The sequence below is a fragment of the Pteropus alecto genome, unplaced genomic scaffold (genome assembly GCF_000325575.1).
Source record: "Pteropus alecto unplaced genomic scaffold, ASM32557v1 scaffold5, whole genome shotgun sequence".
Lineage (NCBI taxonomy): Eukaryota > Metazoa > Chordata > Mammalia > Chiroptera > Pteropodidae > Pteropus > Pteropus alecto.
Window position 1 is genome coordinate 33,048,862 of NW_006441953.1, and position 16,830 is coordinate 33,065,691.

The window sequence follows — 16,830 nt, forward strand, 5'->3', positions numbered from 1 at the left end:
CACGAGTGGGGGTCCTAGACTCTGCTTGTGCTAATCCGCCAGGACACCCTGACGGCGGCGTCTTCACACTCGAGGTGCCTGACGGTCTAAGTTCTTCGTCCTACACGCTCACACGCAAACCAGCGGCATCTCGTGCCGCATGGCCCCAGGCTTCATCTGCGCTGGCCTCCCCTGGACAAGACATCAGTGCGGGCCCGTGGCCCGCACCCCTCTCCCTGGAGGGGAGAGTTTGGGAAAAAAGGCATTTCTGGACAGGAAGCCCTGAGGCTGGCACCACTCCCTGTCGGAGCAGACACACATCCTGGGCTAGACGCCCCATCTATGACACCACACACGATAAGGAACGCTGCCTCACTCGTGGCACCCCAAAAAACGGCGATCGGGGAACAAGGGAGCCTAGAGGACTATGGGGCTGTGCCCCCCCATGGAGAAGCTGCAGCCTCCTGCCACAGACTCCCTGCCACCCCATGCGCCTGGTCTGTCCTGGGGTACCTGCCCCCTGCCCCCCGCCAAGGGCTGAGACTTCAGTCCCAGAAGGGCTGGCCCTCGTCAGGGTGTGGAGGTCACCGCAGGCCTGTGTGTTGAGTTGGGGGCCCTCCGAGGTCCCGCTGTGTGGACAGCCTGGCTGCATCCACAGCAGCGGGCAGTAGGGCCTGCCTGGCCGGGGGACAGCAAGAGTCCACTGCAGGGTGAACCTTGGGGAGGGCCCGGGCCAGGGAGTGAGTACCCAGGGCACAAAGGGAGAGTCACAGTTCCAGCAAAGGCGGGGCCTCAGAGAACCTCAGACCACCTCCCGCCACGGCCAGCTCCTCAGCATCCCCGGCCACAGACGCTGGACGTGAGGCCACAGCCGCTCGGCGGTGTCCCGAGCAGAACCCTCCCAAAGCCCCCGTCCAGCTGCTCACCATCCTCGGGCCACAGGTGGGCGGGGACGCAGGCTTCGTAGCCCTCCTTTTCTGGGACCTCCACGAAGTCGTCCTCGTCCTCGTCCTCGTCCTGGTCCTCCAGGGCCGCCGTCTGTGGAGACACCCCCAGACCCGCGTGTGACAGCAGGCAAAGGCCCAGACACTTCTGGTCCCTGTGGAGCAATCTGGCCAGGGGTGGAAGCGTCAGGCAGGCTGGACACCCTGGACTGTCCCCAAGCCCGTCCCATCTCCATTCAGACCCTCATGTGTCCCCCGCCCGGCCACCTGAAGCCTCCACCATGGTGGACCAGGCACCGCTTCGAAGCCTCACAGGCAGATGAGACGCGGCTCAGCCAGGAAGAGGCACGGCGCCCTGGGGGAGGTGCTGGCCCCTCCTTCGAGGCCCAGCAGCAGGCCCGTCCAGCGTAGGCCAAAGAACTGCACCCTGCTCTTGGTCCAGTCCCCACCCAGCCTCTGGTGGTGCCTGTGCCCACAGCGCTTCTGGAATATTCTGTCCTTAACAATGGTGTTAAAAAGCCACCGAAGAGTCTGCTTCAGACGAGGCCACCTCCCCCACCCAGGTGAGCATGGTGAAGTGGGGTCTGGGGCGACCAGCAGAGCTGGGGTGCCTCGGGACTGCACAGGGAAGAGCAGGCCGGGACCCGCCACCCCGCCTTTCCCCTGGCCAGTGCAGGGCCCCTGTGCACGAGGACTCCCCTCACAGGGTCAGGGGGCTTAGCGGGGGCTTCCGCCCTGGGTGGCCGATAGCCACACTCACCCCGACGTCCCAGGACACGAGCAGCAGGAGTCAGGCCTCCAGCCCCACTCAGAAGGCACTGGGTCGCCTCGGCTCTCTCTCCCACCTGCCCCCCACCCCACGTTCTCAGTGCCCCAGTACCTGCGGGACAGGGCGTGAGGACTCCCAGGGACCCACCTTCCAGAGAGGGTCACAGCGGGCAGGCATCCAGAGGCCCCGCCCACTGCCCACCCCACAGGGGACACTCCAGGCCGGCTCGGCCAAATCGGGTGCTGCCTCCTGCCCCCAGCCCTCTCAGGCCAGGAGTGGCATGCTGCCGCCTGAGGGGAAGGTCCGGACGGGGACCCTCCTGGATGGACACCAGCGACGGGCCCAGCAAGGCTGAGGGACAAACTGAAAACCAAACTGTCCGACACAGGCCCTCGCCTCCGAGCTCACTGTCGACCGCAGCCCACAGAGGCAGAGGCACAGCCGGACGCAGCCATGAACCCAAGGCCCAGCCACTGTCCACGGGGCGGCTACGAGTTCGTCCCATCAAGTCACCAGCCCCACCAAGTCACCGCCCTGCGGCCCGCAGGCCCCCCCAAAAAAAAAGCACCGGACGCCGCCCACCGCCAGAGGCATAATCAGATGCAGATGCACTTTGTTTGGGGACGACCCTGGCCCCGCAGTGTGGAGGTGTGCGAGGCATCAATCACTGGAAACTGCGATTTTTGTTATCAGTCGAACACTGATCAAAAGGGAAGCCTGTCCCCACCGCTGACCTGTGAAACGTCCCAATTACACTCTTTGGAAATGACAGGGGCACTTAGCTCCTGAGCTGAGCAAATGACGACAATCAATCACGTTTGAATAACAATGAGCCGCAGACCTGAAAATTATTTTTGTATAGAATCTGCCCAGGAATTTATGAAAGGTGGAAAGCAGCCCAAGGTTTAAGGGCATTACGGTTCCCGGCCTGTGCCGTGCGCATCAAACACTAAACAGAATTTATGTGTTTTAATTTCCTAAAAGGTAGATGTGGGCTGGGTGCTACAATGCAGAACACACAGTGCCAGGTTTTAAATATGGGGGTCATTTTCATAAAATATTATGCTTATTGCTCTCGCCATCGAATTTCACCAGAGACTTTTATTAAATTTCCATTTCCTAAAAAACACTCAGCTGCTTAGCTAACTATTAGGGATTATGCCCGCCTCCCCCTGGGTGCTTCCTCCTGGGGGTCAACGCAGAGCCCGGGCCCCTTTGTTCTTAAATCAGCCGGCCAGGGCCGGTGGCACCAGGACCCATGTCCCGGGGCGTGCTCGGCCGTGAAGCCCGGCAGCCAGGCCTCCCGCCAGAGCTCGGGCCACCCGCGGAGCCGCAACAGCCCAGCGCCTCCCACGAATGGTGACCACTGGGGCTGGGCACCCATGTGCCACTGCGTGGCAGAGCCGGACCTCGCGGCCCGAGCTCGGGCAGGGGCTCACGGGTGGGCTCGCCTCAGACCCGCGGCACGGCTACCTGTGCGTCGGGGAAGGGCGGTGGCGCTGACCTCCAGAGCGCCAGGTCAGGAGCTGTGACACCTGTGTGACCCAGGTGACTGCTCAGCGCAGAGGAAAGCAGGGCCACCGCCAGGCGGGACACCCTCTCCAGACGCTGGGGGTGCGGCCCAGCTGGGGGCCTGTCCAGGAGCCCGAGGCAGCAGCGATCCAACCCACCCTTGAGGTCGAAGGTCGCAGATGGGGTCAAAAGGCAGCCCCGGGCCAGGGGTGCGTGGACACCCGAGGGTGCTGGGAGTCCCCAAGGAGGCCGGGGGAGGGTGGTCGTCCTCCAGCCAACCGACTTGTAAACCGGTCCCGGAGCAGCCTGCAGAGAGCGGAGTTCCCAACGGCAAGGACACGAGCCAGCCCCGCCGTCCGTCCGTCCGGGGACACCAGGTCACACCAGGCCGACCCCGGGGCGCCACCCCCCCCTTCCAGGTGAAGGCCCAGGCAGGCGGTCAGCGCTCTGTGGCCCACTGGATGCCCCCCGCACTTGTGGAGGCTCGGGGAGGCCGGCCTGCTGCGGTTCGCACGGATTCTCACCAGTTAAGAGGATCTAGAAAAATGTGCCTCCGCGATCATAATTAAACAAGCAATAAAGCGTCCGAGACACACACTGCAGTCCGTGTGCAGAGCAGGGGTGGCCAGGCTGCTAATCACCTGGGAAGGGCCGGGAGTGGAGCAGCCCAAGGGCCGCCACCGGCCTGAGGTGCAGCTGGGCCCGTAAATAAATTCCGCACGATCTAATTAACTTGGTGCGCAATCTCAATTACTTTTCACCCAAGAAATCACTTTTGTTCAGTTTATGTGTGTTTCCCTTTTAAAAAAAAATGATGTAGGGCCTCGTCAGACAGTGAGCTCCCACCCGCATTTGTCTCCCGCGCTTGATGGCTATGCATTTAAAACCCCATTCTATCGCATAAACTAAAAATTAACCGTGCTCAGCTGTGCTGGCCGGCCGCGGCTATTTATATGCTAATGCGCTCCCCAAGGCCCGCAAATGGCCCGCCAGTGTCGTCCCTGCTTCTCAGTGGGGCCGCTGCAGAGGACAGCGAGGCTGGGCTGGCCCGTGCCACTGGCCAAGCGGAGCCTGGTGGACGTGGACGAGGCCGCGGAGCACGCGCTGGCCTCCCGAAGGCGCAGCGGAGAAGGCTGCTCAGCAGGCGCCCCAACCTCCCTTCTGCGTGACCGTCTGCATGACCGGCCTTGGGCCCAGGCTCTCCGCAGGCCTCACGGGAGCTGCTCCGGCCGCCTGGGCCTGCTGGGGCGGGAGGAGGGTTCCTGGAGGAGCCGGCCCTGCTGGGTCCAGGTGGGCAGCCCGCAGACAGGTCAGGGCGCAGCCCTCCGCCCCAGGCGACGCTGGCCAGAGTCTGTACTGCGGTCCACGTGGACCGCACTGAGGCGTGCGCTGGATTTGGCGGCTGGTGTGAGTGGTGCAGGGCACAGGCAGGCCCTCACCTGGGCACCACCCCCCCCCAGGTGACATCACACCTGCTGCCCAGCCCTGGACAAGAGGAAGCCCTGCCGGCCACGACTCACCCGAGCTCTCCGGCTCGGCCCGCCCCCCGTGCTAGGAGGCAGGGCTCCAGGTGCTGCCACATGTGACACTGCAGGTGGCACCCTCATCGGGCCAACAGGCCTACAGAGGAGGCCGCGGCTCACACAACTGCCGCCAGACTCATCTCCCCCCCGTGAAAGGGTCAGCAGCTACTTCTAAAATTAGGAGGACGACGTGTGTGGCTGTTCAGAGCAAGGGGGCCGTTTGGGAAGGCTATGTCACGCAGGTGTCCGCAGCGGGGCCGGCGGGCCGGGCCTGAGAGCCGCCGGACCACCTCCGCTGAGCCCCAGCCAGGCGGCTTGGCCTTCGGCGTGATGGAGGGGCCGCGTCACCAGGAAGGTTGTTTACTGGCCCTGCCGAGTACAAGGTCCCCATGTCGCTGATTTAGTTTCCTGCCTCCCTGGGGTGCCCAACGCAGCCAGCACTTCATTCCCTGGGGGCCCTGCTCTGTCCTTCTCACCTTCAGGAAGCGGCTTGTGGGCTCCAGCAGCACGTGGGGCCCTGTGGGAGGGGCCGGCACAGGGGACGGTGGGGCTGGCACCTCCAGAAAGGGCCCCGTGGAGACCACGTGGCCGCACGCCAGGACGTGACTGCTGAGAACACGCGTGGGCATCTCAGCCGCTTGTATGCATCCCCATCCCTAAGAGAGCCACGTGCCACTTACGGTGAACAGACTGACACTCAAAGTCAGTTTTCTCTAACTTAGAGATTGGTGGAGAATAACTACTGTGTTCATTACGCAACACGAATAATTGCTGGGCTCGGCCACGTCATTAAACGGCCGGCGATGAGTTTTCAGAGGACTTCCCTCGGCGTCCTCTGTGCCAGTCGCAGTGTGGGCTGCCGCCCCTCGCCGAGAGCAGCAGGACTGGGGACTAAATCCACCCACGATGCCCCGTATCGATCTGCTCAAGATTTACACTAGCCGCTTCCCGCCGGGCCGAGACAGACACCCCGTAAAACACCATTACACCGACTTAAACCCGCTGAAACATTCTCTGAAGACAGAACATCTACGTCGAAGGAAAACAGTCCGCAGAAACCCATGGCAAACACTGACAGAGAGGGAGCACACCACAGAGGCGCCACCTGCCCCCGCCAGACACCCACGGGGCCCAAGGCCGGCTCCCACCCCCGTGCGCCTGGGCTGCTGGCCTGTCTGAACCAGGAGCACCCTGTCTGTTTCGGTCTGTCACCCATCAGCATGGAGCGCTCAGAGGTTTAAGTCACAACCCACGGGATCAACATCACGGCCCAGGCAGATGGTGCATCAGGACGCGGAGCGGGGGCCTGCCCCTGGCACCACGCGTGGACACGAGCAAGCAGCAACCCGCTAACCCCCACTGCCAGGCGCCTGCTGGCGGCGTGTCTGCTCTGGGACAGGGGCTCGCGGAGCTGGCGCTGCCCTTCAGCCCGGCGGCCCTAGACACGTGACCTGCAGCCCAGGGCGCAAAGCAGTCTCCCAGGATTCTGGGGCAGCGCCCGCAGAGTGCCCACCGCCAACAGAGCCAGCCCAGCAGCTCCTCCCTGCACCCTACCTGACCGTGGCTAGGGCTGGCCAGGGCTCCTGCCCAGCGCGGGGCACACTCACTGGCCCTCTCCTGGCTTGCCCTGTTGTCCCACGTCAGTGGACATAGACACCACCCTGGGCAGCCCCTCCCCTGGGCAGCCTGTCCAGCCTCCATAATGAACATAATGAATGGTGGCATCTCCTCCACCAACGTCAGCCCACCCCCCAACACTGACCCTGCCACAAGCAGCTTGGAGCCGCCCATACTGCATGCTCGGGCCTGGACACTCCATGGGGCCTGCAAGGAGGCACGAGGGCCCTGTGCATGACTGGTCACACAGGTGTGGGGGGGCGCCGGGGTTTCTGCTGGTGAGGGTCTGAGTCACAGTGAGCTCAGAGGCGGCCAAGGCGCTGATGGGGGCCCTTGGGTTCCTACGGGGGTGGCAGCGGCCAGAGCCCAGACCGGTAGGCACTGCCCCACCGCAGGAAGCAGGCCCTGGGCAGCGCCCTCCTCCACGGAGAGCCTGAGCCCCTTCAGTCCCCAAGGGACTCCCAGGCAGCCGCCTGCCCGAAGGAGGCCTCGTCCTGGCTGCCGCCCACCTGCCAGGTACAGCTTCCAGTGATCCAATGACTGCAGCCAGAGCCAGGACCCCGGAGGCCGCGCAGGGCTCACTTGGGCCACGTGGGAGGCTACCCTCCCCTGAGGGCCCTGCAGCTGTGACGGGAACGCGGGCCAGGCAGCATCGGGCCATCTGGAAAGTTCTGCCGCCAGCTCTGGTCTTGCCAGCCCTGCTGAGCCCAGGGCTGGCAGGACAAGGCCCGCTGCCTGGGGGGCCGCTGCCTGGGGGGCCGCTGCCTGGGGGCTGCTTCCTGGGGGCCCGCTGCCTGGGGGGCTGTTACATGGGGGCCGCTTCCTGGGGGCCCGCTGCCTGGGGGGCCACTGCCTGGGTGCACAGGAGCCAGAGGGTGTGTCCCTAGCTCCTACAACACGGCCACAGAGTGGCCTTCACAAAGTGGTTGGGCCTCGGGTCACGCAAGGGGGAACCCCGACTCCCTCCACCGCGTCTCACAGGCCCAGCCTCTCTCCGATGCTATGACCCACGTCCGCTAAAACAGAAAGCAGTTCCTGCCCAGGGCCAGCACGAGCCGCCCACACGCGTCACCTCCCTCGGGACCCCAGAAGACCTGCCTGCACCGGGAGAAGGCTGCCGGTCAGAGCCACGGATGAAGACGTCTCAGCGGAGTCACACCTGGCAGAGCCGGGAAACGGGCCCATGGGGGCGGCCGCCTCAGCCGCTGTGCCGGCCTGCGGTGCACTTCCCCACTAGCGGGGTTTCAGAGAAGGACGAGATCGCCCTCTGCCGGTCCCCAGAGGCCGCACATCCACAAGATGAGGACAGGAGGTGAGGCCGCCACCCCCGCCCCCGCCCCTGCCCCTGCGGGCCGCAGGGCACTGCTGAGGGGCAGTTGGCTGCTCCACGGGGACAGGGACACTCGGTGCCAGGACCCGAGGGGTCGGCCACGCTGGTCTCCTCAGCGAGGAACACTGTTCTGTCCACCCCAGGCCCCCCTGGCCCGGCCCTTGGGAGGCATGGCCAGGGTCTGGGCGCCCTGGGGCAGGGTCTGGCTGAGAGGGGCACCCACTGTCCCGGGCACTCCCCGTGGGCAGCTGCAGAGGACCCAGCCCTCAGGCCCTCTGGCACCGGTCCAGCTCCCAGCACAGGCAGGACAGAGGGGGCCGACGCCGCGGCTAGGGTACCAGCATCCTTCACCCCCACCACCAAGCAGCCCCTCGGGGCTGTCCTGCTCAGACCAGCTCCGCCTTGAGAGACACATGCCCGGCCAACAGTGACCGAGGGCGTCCTCCCAAGCGGGCACCGGTCCCTGGTTCACCTACTTGACTGCCCTACTCGGGACGAGTGCGGGGCCCACCTCCCCAGACTGGGCACTGCCCTCTGCGTCCGCCTCAAGGACATATCCGATCTCAGCACCCTGCAGGCACTGGGCCCATGGCCTCGATGGCAAGCAGACGGGACCCCCAAGATCTGGAGGTGCTGTCTGAGCCCCTGGGGGGTTCTGCGTAATGCCTTCCTGTGGGGCCGAGGGACTTCCTGTCCGACCAGGGCCATGGCCCCAGCCCTTCTGTCTGCGGCCTGGACCTGCAGCCCACGGCTGAGAGTGGCAGGCAGGTTCGGGTGCCCGGCGGTTCTGCTCGGACCCGAGGGGCCGCAGCCTCTTCACCCAGGCCCCGCGTCACTCACCTCCGTCCTGCGCACCCCCTCGGGCTCGATGGCCAGCTCCCTGGACTTCCTCAGGGCGGCTTCCAGCTCCGCCTTCAGGTCGATGGCGGCCTCTAAGTGCCCGCCCTGAGTCCCTGCACGGGTGAAGAGCTGCCACCAAGGGGGCGTGTCACCAGGCAGGCCAGCCGCCCCACACACACCCAGACCCTGCCCACGACGGCCCGCGGCCGTGACGGGGACTCGCCCACCTGCAGCCAGGTGCACACGGCCGGCAGGAACTTGTTCTGGATGAGCTTGAGTGCGTCCCGGGCGGACTGCAGGACAGGGCCGTTGTCCTCATCCTCACGCACCCTCAGGCCGTCTGCACGGAGGCGCACGCCGTCACCAGAGAGGCCTGCGCAGGGCCCCTGCGCCCCACCCACATCGCCCGGGACCCAAACCTGACTCCCCAAACCCGACACTGCCCCACCCCACATCGCTTGGGACCCCAAACTTGACTCTCCAAACCCGACACTGCTCCACCCCATATCGCCAGGGACCCCAAACCCGACACCCTAGGAGATTTGCCACTTCAGGATTCTGGCAAAGACCCTCAGCCTGACCCCTGTGCACCCCCCACGCGAGGCCCAACATTCTCAAGGCTTCTCTGGGACAGACGGACCCGGCCATCCAAGACCCCACCCCCATTGCTCCCAGGGTGGGGGCCCTGGCCCCGCTCCATGCCCACCACCAGCTGCACACCGCCGGCTCCCTGCCCCAGCCACGCAGCGGGCAGTTCCCTGGCGCTCACAGGGTTCACGGTGCCTGGGGGTGGCCACGTCTTCCTGCAGCTGCGGGGCCCAGCTGCCCTCCCCATGAACATACCTGAACCCCACCCACCCACTCCCACCCGGTGAGGGGCGCTGTGAGGAAGCTGTCCGCACAGGGTGAGACCAGGAGACTGGCCCGTCTGCCATGTGGCTGGAGAACTGGGAGCTGCTGGGGTCCCCAGAGGCTCCCAGGTCACTCAGCCTGGCCGCTTGCCTGCACGTCACAACAGGGTCCCTGGGCAGGGCCGTGGGCCTGTCTCGTCACCCCCCACCCAATCTTGGGGCTCCCTGCCTGACTCACAGACGTGTCCCGAGGGCCCGCGGCCAAGGAGGCCTGGGGCGGGGACAGCCTGAGCGGGCAGTGGCAAGGGACAGGGCCGAGCAGCAGCGGCCGGCTACCTGAGGAGAGCTCCAGGTCCAGCGTGTACTTGTGGGAGCCCAGCCCGTGCTGCCGCACGAACGCTTCCTGGTCGCTGTCCTCATCTTCGTCCTTGTCCTCGGCACTCTGCGAGGGGGCGCCTGTGACGGTGGCTGCCGGGGGGCGAGCTCGGGCACACAGGGTCTTGCTGCAGCACGGCTGCGCCTCGTCCTCGGGCCCAAGGTCGTGGGCGCCCTCCTCCGGCGCAGCCGCAGCCGTGGCCGGCAGGGCGGCCGGCAGGCCAGGCCCGAAGTCGAAGGGCAGCAGCAGCCGGAAGCAGTTGTCCACCTCAGTGAGGCAGTGTCGCGCCTCCTCCGCCATTTCTGCACAGAGCGAGACGCCGCTGGCTGGCCACAGTCACGTCCCCCCGTCCCAGGGGCTCGGGCAAAACCCCAGAAGGGAGCAGGGGCGAGAGCCACGAGGACACAGCCACGCCCCAGCCACGGAATGCCCCTGCACCACCGCGCCCCGCCCCGCAGGGGTACGGGGGCGAGAGCCACGAGGACACGGCCGCGCCCCAGCCAGGGAGTGCCCCTGCACCACCGCGCCCCGCCCCGCAGGGGTCCCCGCCCCTCACGCCCCGGCCACCCCCGGGAAGGGCCGGCGGCAGCAAGGCCAGTGCTAGGCTTCTAGGAGGGGACTGGCGAGAGCAAGCAAGGCCCAGAGGTGCAGGGCCGAAGCTCGGACCAGCACGACCAGCTGGATGCATGTCCCCTCCCCCTGTCCTGATGGGCGGCATGACCACCACAGGTGTGGGACAGGGGGCTCTGGCTGGAAGGCAGGGCCACCTGTCCCCAGAGCCCCACCTGCCATCTCCCGCACCGCCTGCTCGGCCCGCCCCCGGTACAGCCTGTCCCTGTGCCTCTGCTGCTCCTCTCCTCGCCTTCTCTCCACCGGAGTCCTCACGTCCACGTCTGCAAAGTCTACCTGAGAGAGTGAGTTCACGGTCAGACCCAGCTAAAGAAAACGCAGAGCAGACAGAGGCCCGGACGGCTGCACTGCGCACAGCCACACTGCGGCCTCGTTAGTTTGGTGTTCGGGACACGAGGAAGCACTGAACCGTGCGTCTAGACCTCAGGAGGACCCGGCCAGCAGCCCCCGCCAGCAAGGAGAGCAGCCCCAGCCTGACAAGGGCCGAGGGAGAGCAGTGTGCTCACTCCCACTGCCGTGGACGGAGGCTGTGGGTGGACCCAGGCCCGAGACCACCGCCTGGGCGTGGACCCCGGTGTGTGGCGGGAGGACAGGTGGCACCTGCAGGCCACAAGCAGGGACAGGCCACAGTGCTGGGCCAGGCCTGAGCCACCAGGGATGGTAGGGGAGGGTGGTGGCATGGACCCAGGTGAGTGCAAGGCGTGAGGGTGGGAGGGGTGGCCGACAGCAGCGGCCACAGTCACAGGCCATGTCACGCCTTCCTGCCCTTCGTGTCACATGGGAAACGCCCCCGGGCCTGAGTTGAGCTCTTCCCCCCACACGGCCCCCCATCGTGGGAGCCCCCGGACTCCCACCCGCTGTGACAGTCAGGCCTGCCGGTCCCCAGCCCGGGCCCAGCAGCCAGGACAGCCCCTCCAGGGCCCGCCCACCTGGTGGCTGTGTTTCAGGAAGTGGTGGCCCAAGGCGAGCTTCTTGTAGGCTGCGCCGAACTTCTCGCTCCACCCCTGCACGGCCCGGGCCGCAGCCTGCCGCAGCCTCCGGGCCACCTCCTTGGGGGGCGGCAGCGGCTGCTTGTGGTCAGTGCCCAACGTGAGCTCCAGGAACGCCTGGAAGTCGGAAACGACCAGTGTCCTGAAGTGCTGCGAGCGGACGAAGAGCTCGTCCACCACCTGGAAGGCGGAGAGGCGGATCTCCGCGTGCTCCTGGCGCAGCTGCGTCATCAGCAGGTGGTAGGCGTGGCTCAGCCGCTCCTCCGAAGACCTGGGGACACCAGCTGTCCTCAGCAAGCGCCCAACACTTGTGGACATGTCAGTTAAGCGCTCTGCATGGGGACAGTGTTCACGAGTGGCAGAGATGTGCGCCTTCTCCCGCCCCCCGCCAGAGCAGGGTGGACAAACCACTGCCCTTGGCTGAATCCTGACTGTTTCTGTAAAACCCTCAACCCAAGGACGGTTGTTTTTAAAACGCTGAAACAAACCAAAGAATACTTCGCGATGTACGGAAACTACGAGATTTCAGAGTCAGTGTCCACAGCCCCACTGGGACGTGGCCATGCCCGTCCGTCCGTGTCCCCGTCACTTTCCTCAGCTGCGTGGCTGCAGCCACGACTGAAGCACCACCCCACGCTGTGAGCACTGCTGTTTTGGGGCTTCCTGGGCTACAGCGAAACCTGATCTGAGCCGAAGTTTTTTAGCTGAAATGTGAGCCCTTCATCACTCAGTGAGCAACCCCTTGAGTTCTACTTTTTTGTAAACTCAGGATAAGGATGCTCGATGCTCGTAAAGCTCGACTTATGGCCCCCGGGTCTGAGAGCCCCGGGTCAGCAGACATTTAGGTCCTGCCAGGCCAAGGGGCAGTCCGCCCACCTCTGGCATCTAACTTACTTCCTGCTGCGTATCCTAACTGTAAATCAAAGGATGTAAACTCATCTCTAAATCACTCGTGTGCACTTGAGGGACATGCCCTGTCACATACACAGAGCTGTGAACAGAGACACGACCACAGACCCCACGTGCCCCTCCACCTCCACCCTGGGACCACTGCCCCAGAACACAAGCACCGCCCAGGTTGGGCACTGCAGGGTGCGGGGGAACGTCCTGTAGGCTCCTGTGGGGGCCTGGCCCCAGGGGAGGGCCCACAGCCTCCCGGGGATGTTGTAGCCCAGCTGGGCCAGCCAGTCACCATGAAATGCTGAACCTTAAGACATACTTGCAAATTTTCTTCAGCTCTTTCATTTTCTCAGGGTTCAGCTGGGGTTCCCCAGAAGTTGTGAGGTCCTCCACCAACTCTAAAAGCCTTTGATCCATACCTAGAAACACGAATGCCGACGCTAAGCGACCGCCTAGGACTTCACAGTTCTCGGTTCTCTTAACAAACATTTACTGAGCTCCACTGTATGCTGGGCACGGGGTGGGGGGTGAGGCTGGGTCGTCGTGCCCCAGCCCCTGTGAAATGACCCCCTGGACACTGAAATGTAACAATTCAAGGTGAGCGGCCCGGCGAGGCTGACAGGCCTTTTCAGCGAGCATAGGGAAAAAATGCAACAAGCAAATGTTAACGGCAGCTCTGCAATCACAGGAGACGCTGCAGTGATGGCTGCCTTTAGCGACACCCATGTTAAGGGAAACTGTCTACGTTTAAGAGAGCTTTTCCCAAATGTGACTGTGATATTTTTCCCATGGCCAATACTATTCCTTAGAAATCCACAAGGCTCAGCCTCTGGAGATCACGAGAGTGAGCTGCTGCTGGCTCTTCTGAGGAGACCCGATGTGGGCCTGGGGAGCCACCTGGAGGCCAGGTGCAGAGCTAGCAGGGGCAGGGTGACCGGGCGGCCGCGGCGGCACAGGCAGGAACATGGGAAGGCAAGGGACGGGCCACTCTACAAGAGGGCGGAAGGACAGCGTGCACGCCTGGCTGGCCGCCGGGCTCAGCTGTACTCGGTGGAAAGAGGGGCCAGCGGACAGGCGGACACGGGGAGTAGGGGCGTCCCGGGGAGGAGGCGGAGTCCCAGGAAAGAGCGGCGGGGGGTGGCGGCCCGGGAGACGCTGTCCTGAGGGGCAGAGAGGGGATGTCCCCGGAAGGACGGGGCGCCGCGTCCTGGGGAAGAGAGGAGCGGGCGGTGTCCCCAAGAGGGAGGACGAGAAGTCCCGGGAAGAGGGGCGGTGTCCCCGGGAGGGGGGACGAGAAGTCCCGGGAAGACGGGCGGTGTCCCCGGGAGAAGAGGAGCGGGCGGTGTCCGCGGGAGGGGGGACGAGAAGTACCGGGAAGAGGGGCGGTGTCCCCGGGAGGGGGGACGAGAAGTCCCGGGAAGAGGGGCGGTGTCCCCGGGGGAAGAGGAACGGGCGGTGTCCCCAAGAGGGAGGAAGAGAAGTCCCGGGAAGAGGGGCGGTGTCCCCGGGGGAAGAGGAACGGGCGGTGTCCCCAAGAGGGAGGAAGAGAAGTCCCGGGAAGAGGGGCGGTGTCCCCGGGGGAAGAGGAACGGGCGGTGTCCCCAAGAGGGAGGAAGAGAAGTCCCGGGAAGAGGGGCGGTGTCCCCGGGGGAAGAGGAACGGGCGGTGTCCCCAAGAGCGCTGGGCGCTGTCCGGGGTCCCCAGGACCTGGGGCGGCGGCCTGGGCCGCCTGGGGGGTTCCACGGAGTGAGATGGGCGGCTTGGGAGGCGGCCTGGAGAGGAGGGCGGAGGGCCCCGCACCCTCCTCCCATCATCGTCTTCCCGCGGGGACCCCCGTTCCCTCAGCGTTTCCCACGCTGTCATTACAGGTATCCCTGCCCTGGCCCAGCTTCCTCTGGTCAAACGTCAGGTCGGGGAGCCTTCTCCATTGGCCTGGACAGCCCTCACCCCTGCTCAGTGGCCTGGCCAGGTCTCAGAGCCCACCTGTGTAGAGCATAAAGACAGGAAGACTTTGTGGACTTCGCAAAGTGGGTTCCAGGGGAGCCAAGCGGTAATGTCAACTTGCACACCAGGGGACCGCCCTTAGAGTGTGACGGAACCGCCCTTAGAGTGTGACGGAACGCCCCAAACCGCAGAGTCAGCCCCCACCTGCAGGAGCCGATAGGCACAAGGCTCCCTGCCTGCAAGGTCCGTGTGCGCTGAGCACCTCGGTCAGATGGCGCTGAGCCTGACACAGAGCCTCAGGGAGGGCTGGAGCCCAGCACTCACCACCTGACCCGTCATAGCCGCTGGCTCGGGGCCTGTGCACAGTCCCCACCACCACCTATCGGTGGCTCCTTTTGGAGACACTAGGGACTTTCACCCCTCCACTTGTCACATGAGACTGCACGTTCCTCTCTGTGCTGTGTGTCAACCTGCGTGGCACCTGATCGCTTTATCTGAGAAGCCTCCACTCAGGAAACCAGGCACTGTGCAAAGACACAAACGCAGCCAAGGGTGTGACTTCGGTCACCAGCTTCCGTGCTGGCGACGCCACCCCCACCCCACTCCCCCCGCCCCCTGTCCTGGGAGGCTGGAGGAGGCTGACGGGTGTGGGCAGCCCGGGATCTGGGCGCCCAGGCCTGCGGTTTAGCCCTGGACATGTGCAGCCAGGTGTTCCCCAGGTGCCCCAAACTGGCCGTGACCTTCTCCTTCTCTCTAGGGCTCCAGGCCAGCAGCCCAGAGGACCCTGGGAGTCACTGTCACACCACTCACAGCCAGGCCCTCGCAAGATGCTCGGCCCTCCCCTCTCAGGCCTTGCACACACCCCCGAGGGACCAAGGGATCTTCTCGGAGGACATGGTGGCTGGCCTCACCCCCACTTGGAGCTCCAACTCTGCCCTCTGTTCATGCTCTGCACGTGGTCTCAAGCCTTCGCACGTGCTGTGCACCCCCAGCCAGCGTCGTCCCTGGCCTCGGTGAACCTGTCCTGCAGATTCTGTCTGTGTCTTTCCTCAGGAAGGCCTGCTGGATCCCCGGGTACACCAGGCCCCTGGTGCTTTGGGCTCCAGAGGTCTCCAGTGCCCATCATAGCACCAGCACAGACGAGCTCAAGAAGAGGGTTGGATGCTTTCTGGGACCTGGGGTGGCGGCAGAATCGTGTGAAAGCGCTAAGGACACAGGCCACCCGAAAGCGAGGACGTGCACATCCTCGGCAGCGCTGCTCTTAATGGCCAGGGTGCAAACAGCCCAAGTATCCGCTTCGCCAACAGATGATAGACGGAGAACAGAGTGTGTCTGTCTCTCAGCCCTAAACAGGAGCGAGGCCCTGACACACTACGACAGGGGAACCTCGAAAACGCTCAGACGCGCGCAGCAGCAGGAAGAAGGGGCCGAGCGTGGCGACTGCACGTCCACGAAATGCCCGCAAAGGCACGGCCGCGGATGCCGGAGGCAGACTCGTGGGTCTGGGCGGGTGGTGGTGAGTGACCGCCAATGGGCGCAGGGTTCCTTTGGGGGTGACAAACATGCCCGAGAGTTAGAGGTGGTGGTGGCACCAGCTTGTCACACGCTCAAACACTGAGCTGCACATTGGGAGCGGGTGGCTCTCATGGTCTGGAGCTCGTCTCCGTGGAGCAGGAAGCGCGCCCGTGCCTGCCGCACCGGCTGTCCCTGAGTGCCCGGCCCAGGCCTGCGCCGGCTCCGTCTCCTGCGGCACAGATCACGCTGCTCCTGCCGCCCGGACAGAACCCTGCCTTTGTCCGGCTCCTCCTCGGCCTGCTGCGCTTGGCTCCCCGTTTACAGCGAAATTCCTAGAAAGAGCCACCCGCCCTCCCACGCCTGGTTTCTCTCCCCTGCCCCTGCTCGGTGCTGAGGACGTGGGCGTGGCTCTGCCTGATGGACCTGCCCACAGCCCGCATCTCACCTGGTGGGCAGATGACCCCTTTCCACTCACTCAGGCCAATGACCGTGGAGTCCCCAGACCCCTCTCCTTCGCCCACATCCGTTCCACGTGGAAACCCAGACCGCCTGCTGCCACCCCCACAGGTCCCCACCCCTGCCCAGACCCCACTCCCCTTGCCACCAGAGTGGCCCTCCAAGCCAGAAGTCAGAGCATGTGGCCCCTCCCCCTCCACTGGCCCCCGCACTGCCCGTGGGGCCTGCCCGACCCCATAGCTGGCTCTTCGAAATGGCCAGCAAAGCCGATGAACCTCCAGCTGGACTGATCAGTGAGGAGCAGGTTCCCACTGTCCATGTGACAGGGACATCGCCACGTGGCCTGCAGACACCAAAAATAACAGTGTGGCATGGGCAGCAGGCAAGCAAAGCACTGGCCACATGTGAGACAGCACACCATGACCTTAGTCACAGTTCATTTCACAGTCCAAACCACCAATGCAGCTCCTCAGTCAGCAGGAGCAAAACATCTGGTATTTCATCAGCTGAAGAAAAGCACATGTGGCAAAATTCAACCTCCATCCACAAAGCTAACTCAGGAGATGAGGCGCAAACTTCCTCCACGCAGCAAAGAGCAGCTACAAAAACCCACGGCAACCTCGTCCTCAGCAGCGACGAGGGACATGTCCGCGAA

General features: G+C 64.7%; 2 protein-coding genes across 2 annotated transcripts in view; one reads left to right on the forward strand and one right to left on the reverse strand.

Moving 5' to 3' along the window:
• UVSSA (UV stimulated scaffold protein A) overlaps window positions 1–13,591 on the reverse strand; it is a 32,343-nt gene extending 18,752 nt beyond the window's left edge. Inside the window, exons 1-7 of the mRNA XM_025051847.1 lie at window positions 12,580–13,591; window positions 11,301–11,631; window positions 10,527–10,647; window positions 9,702–10,043; window positions 8,742–8,854; window positions 8,515–8,643; window positions 906–1,017 (exon numbers count right to left, since the gene is read on the reverse strand). Coding sequence (XP_024907615.1) covers window positions 906–1,017; window positions 8,515–8,643; window positions 8,742–8,854; window positions 9,702–10,043; window positions 10,527–10,647; window positions 11,301–11,631; window positions 12,580–12,749 — 1,318 coding nt within the window. The 5' untranslated portion in view covers window positions 12,750–13,591. The remainder of the gene's footprint in view (window positions 1–905; window positions 1,018–8,514; window positions 8,644–8,741; window positions 8,855–9,701; window positions 10,044–10,526; window positions 10,648–11,300; window positions 11,632–12,579) is intronic.
• Window positions 13,592–13,973: 382 nt separating this feature from the next.
• Window positions 13,974–16,830, forward strand: LOC112485497. The gene is made up of 2 exons (XM_025051809.1): window positions 13,974–14,128; window positions 14,962–16,830. The coding sequence occupies exons 1-2, from the start codon at window positions 14,012–14,014 to the stop codon at window positions 15,820–15,822; spliced, it is 978 nt and encodes a 325-aa protein (XP_024907577.1). The 5' UTR covers window positions 13,974–14,011; the 3' UTR covers window positions 15,823–16,830.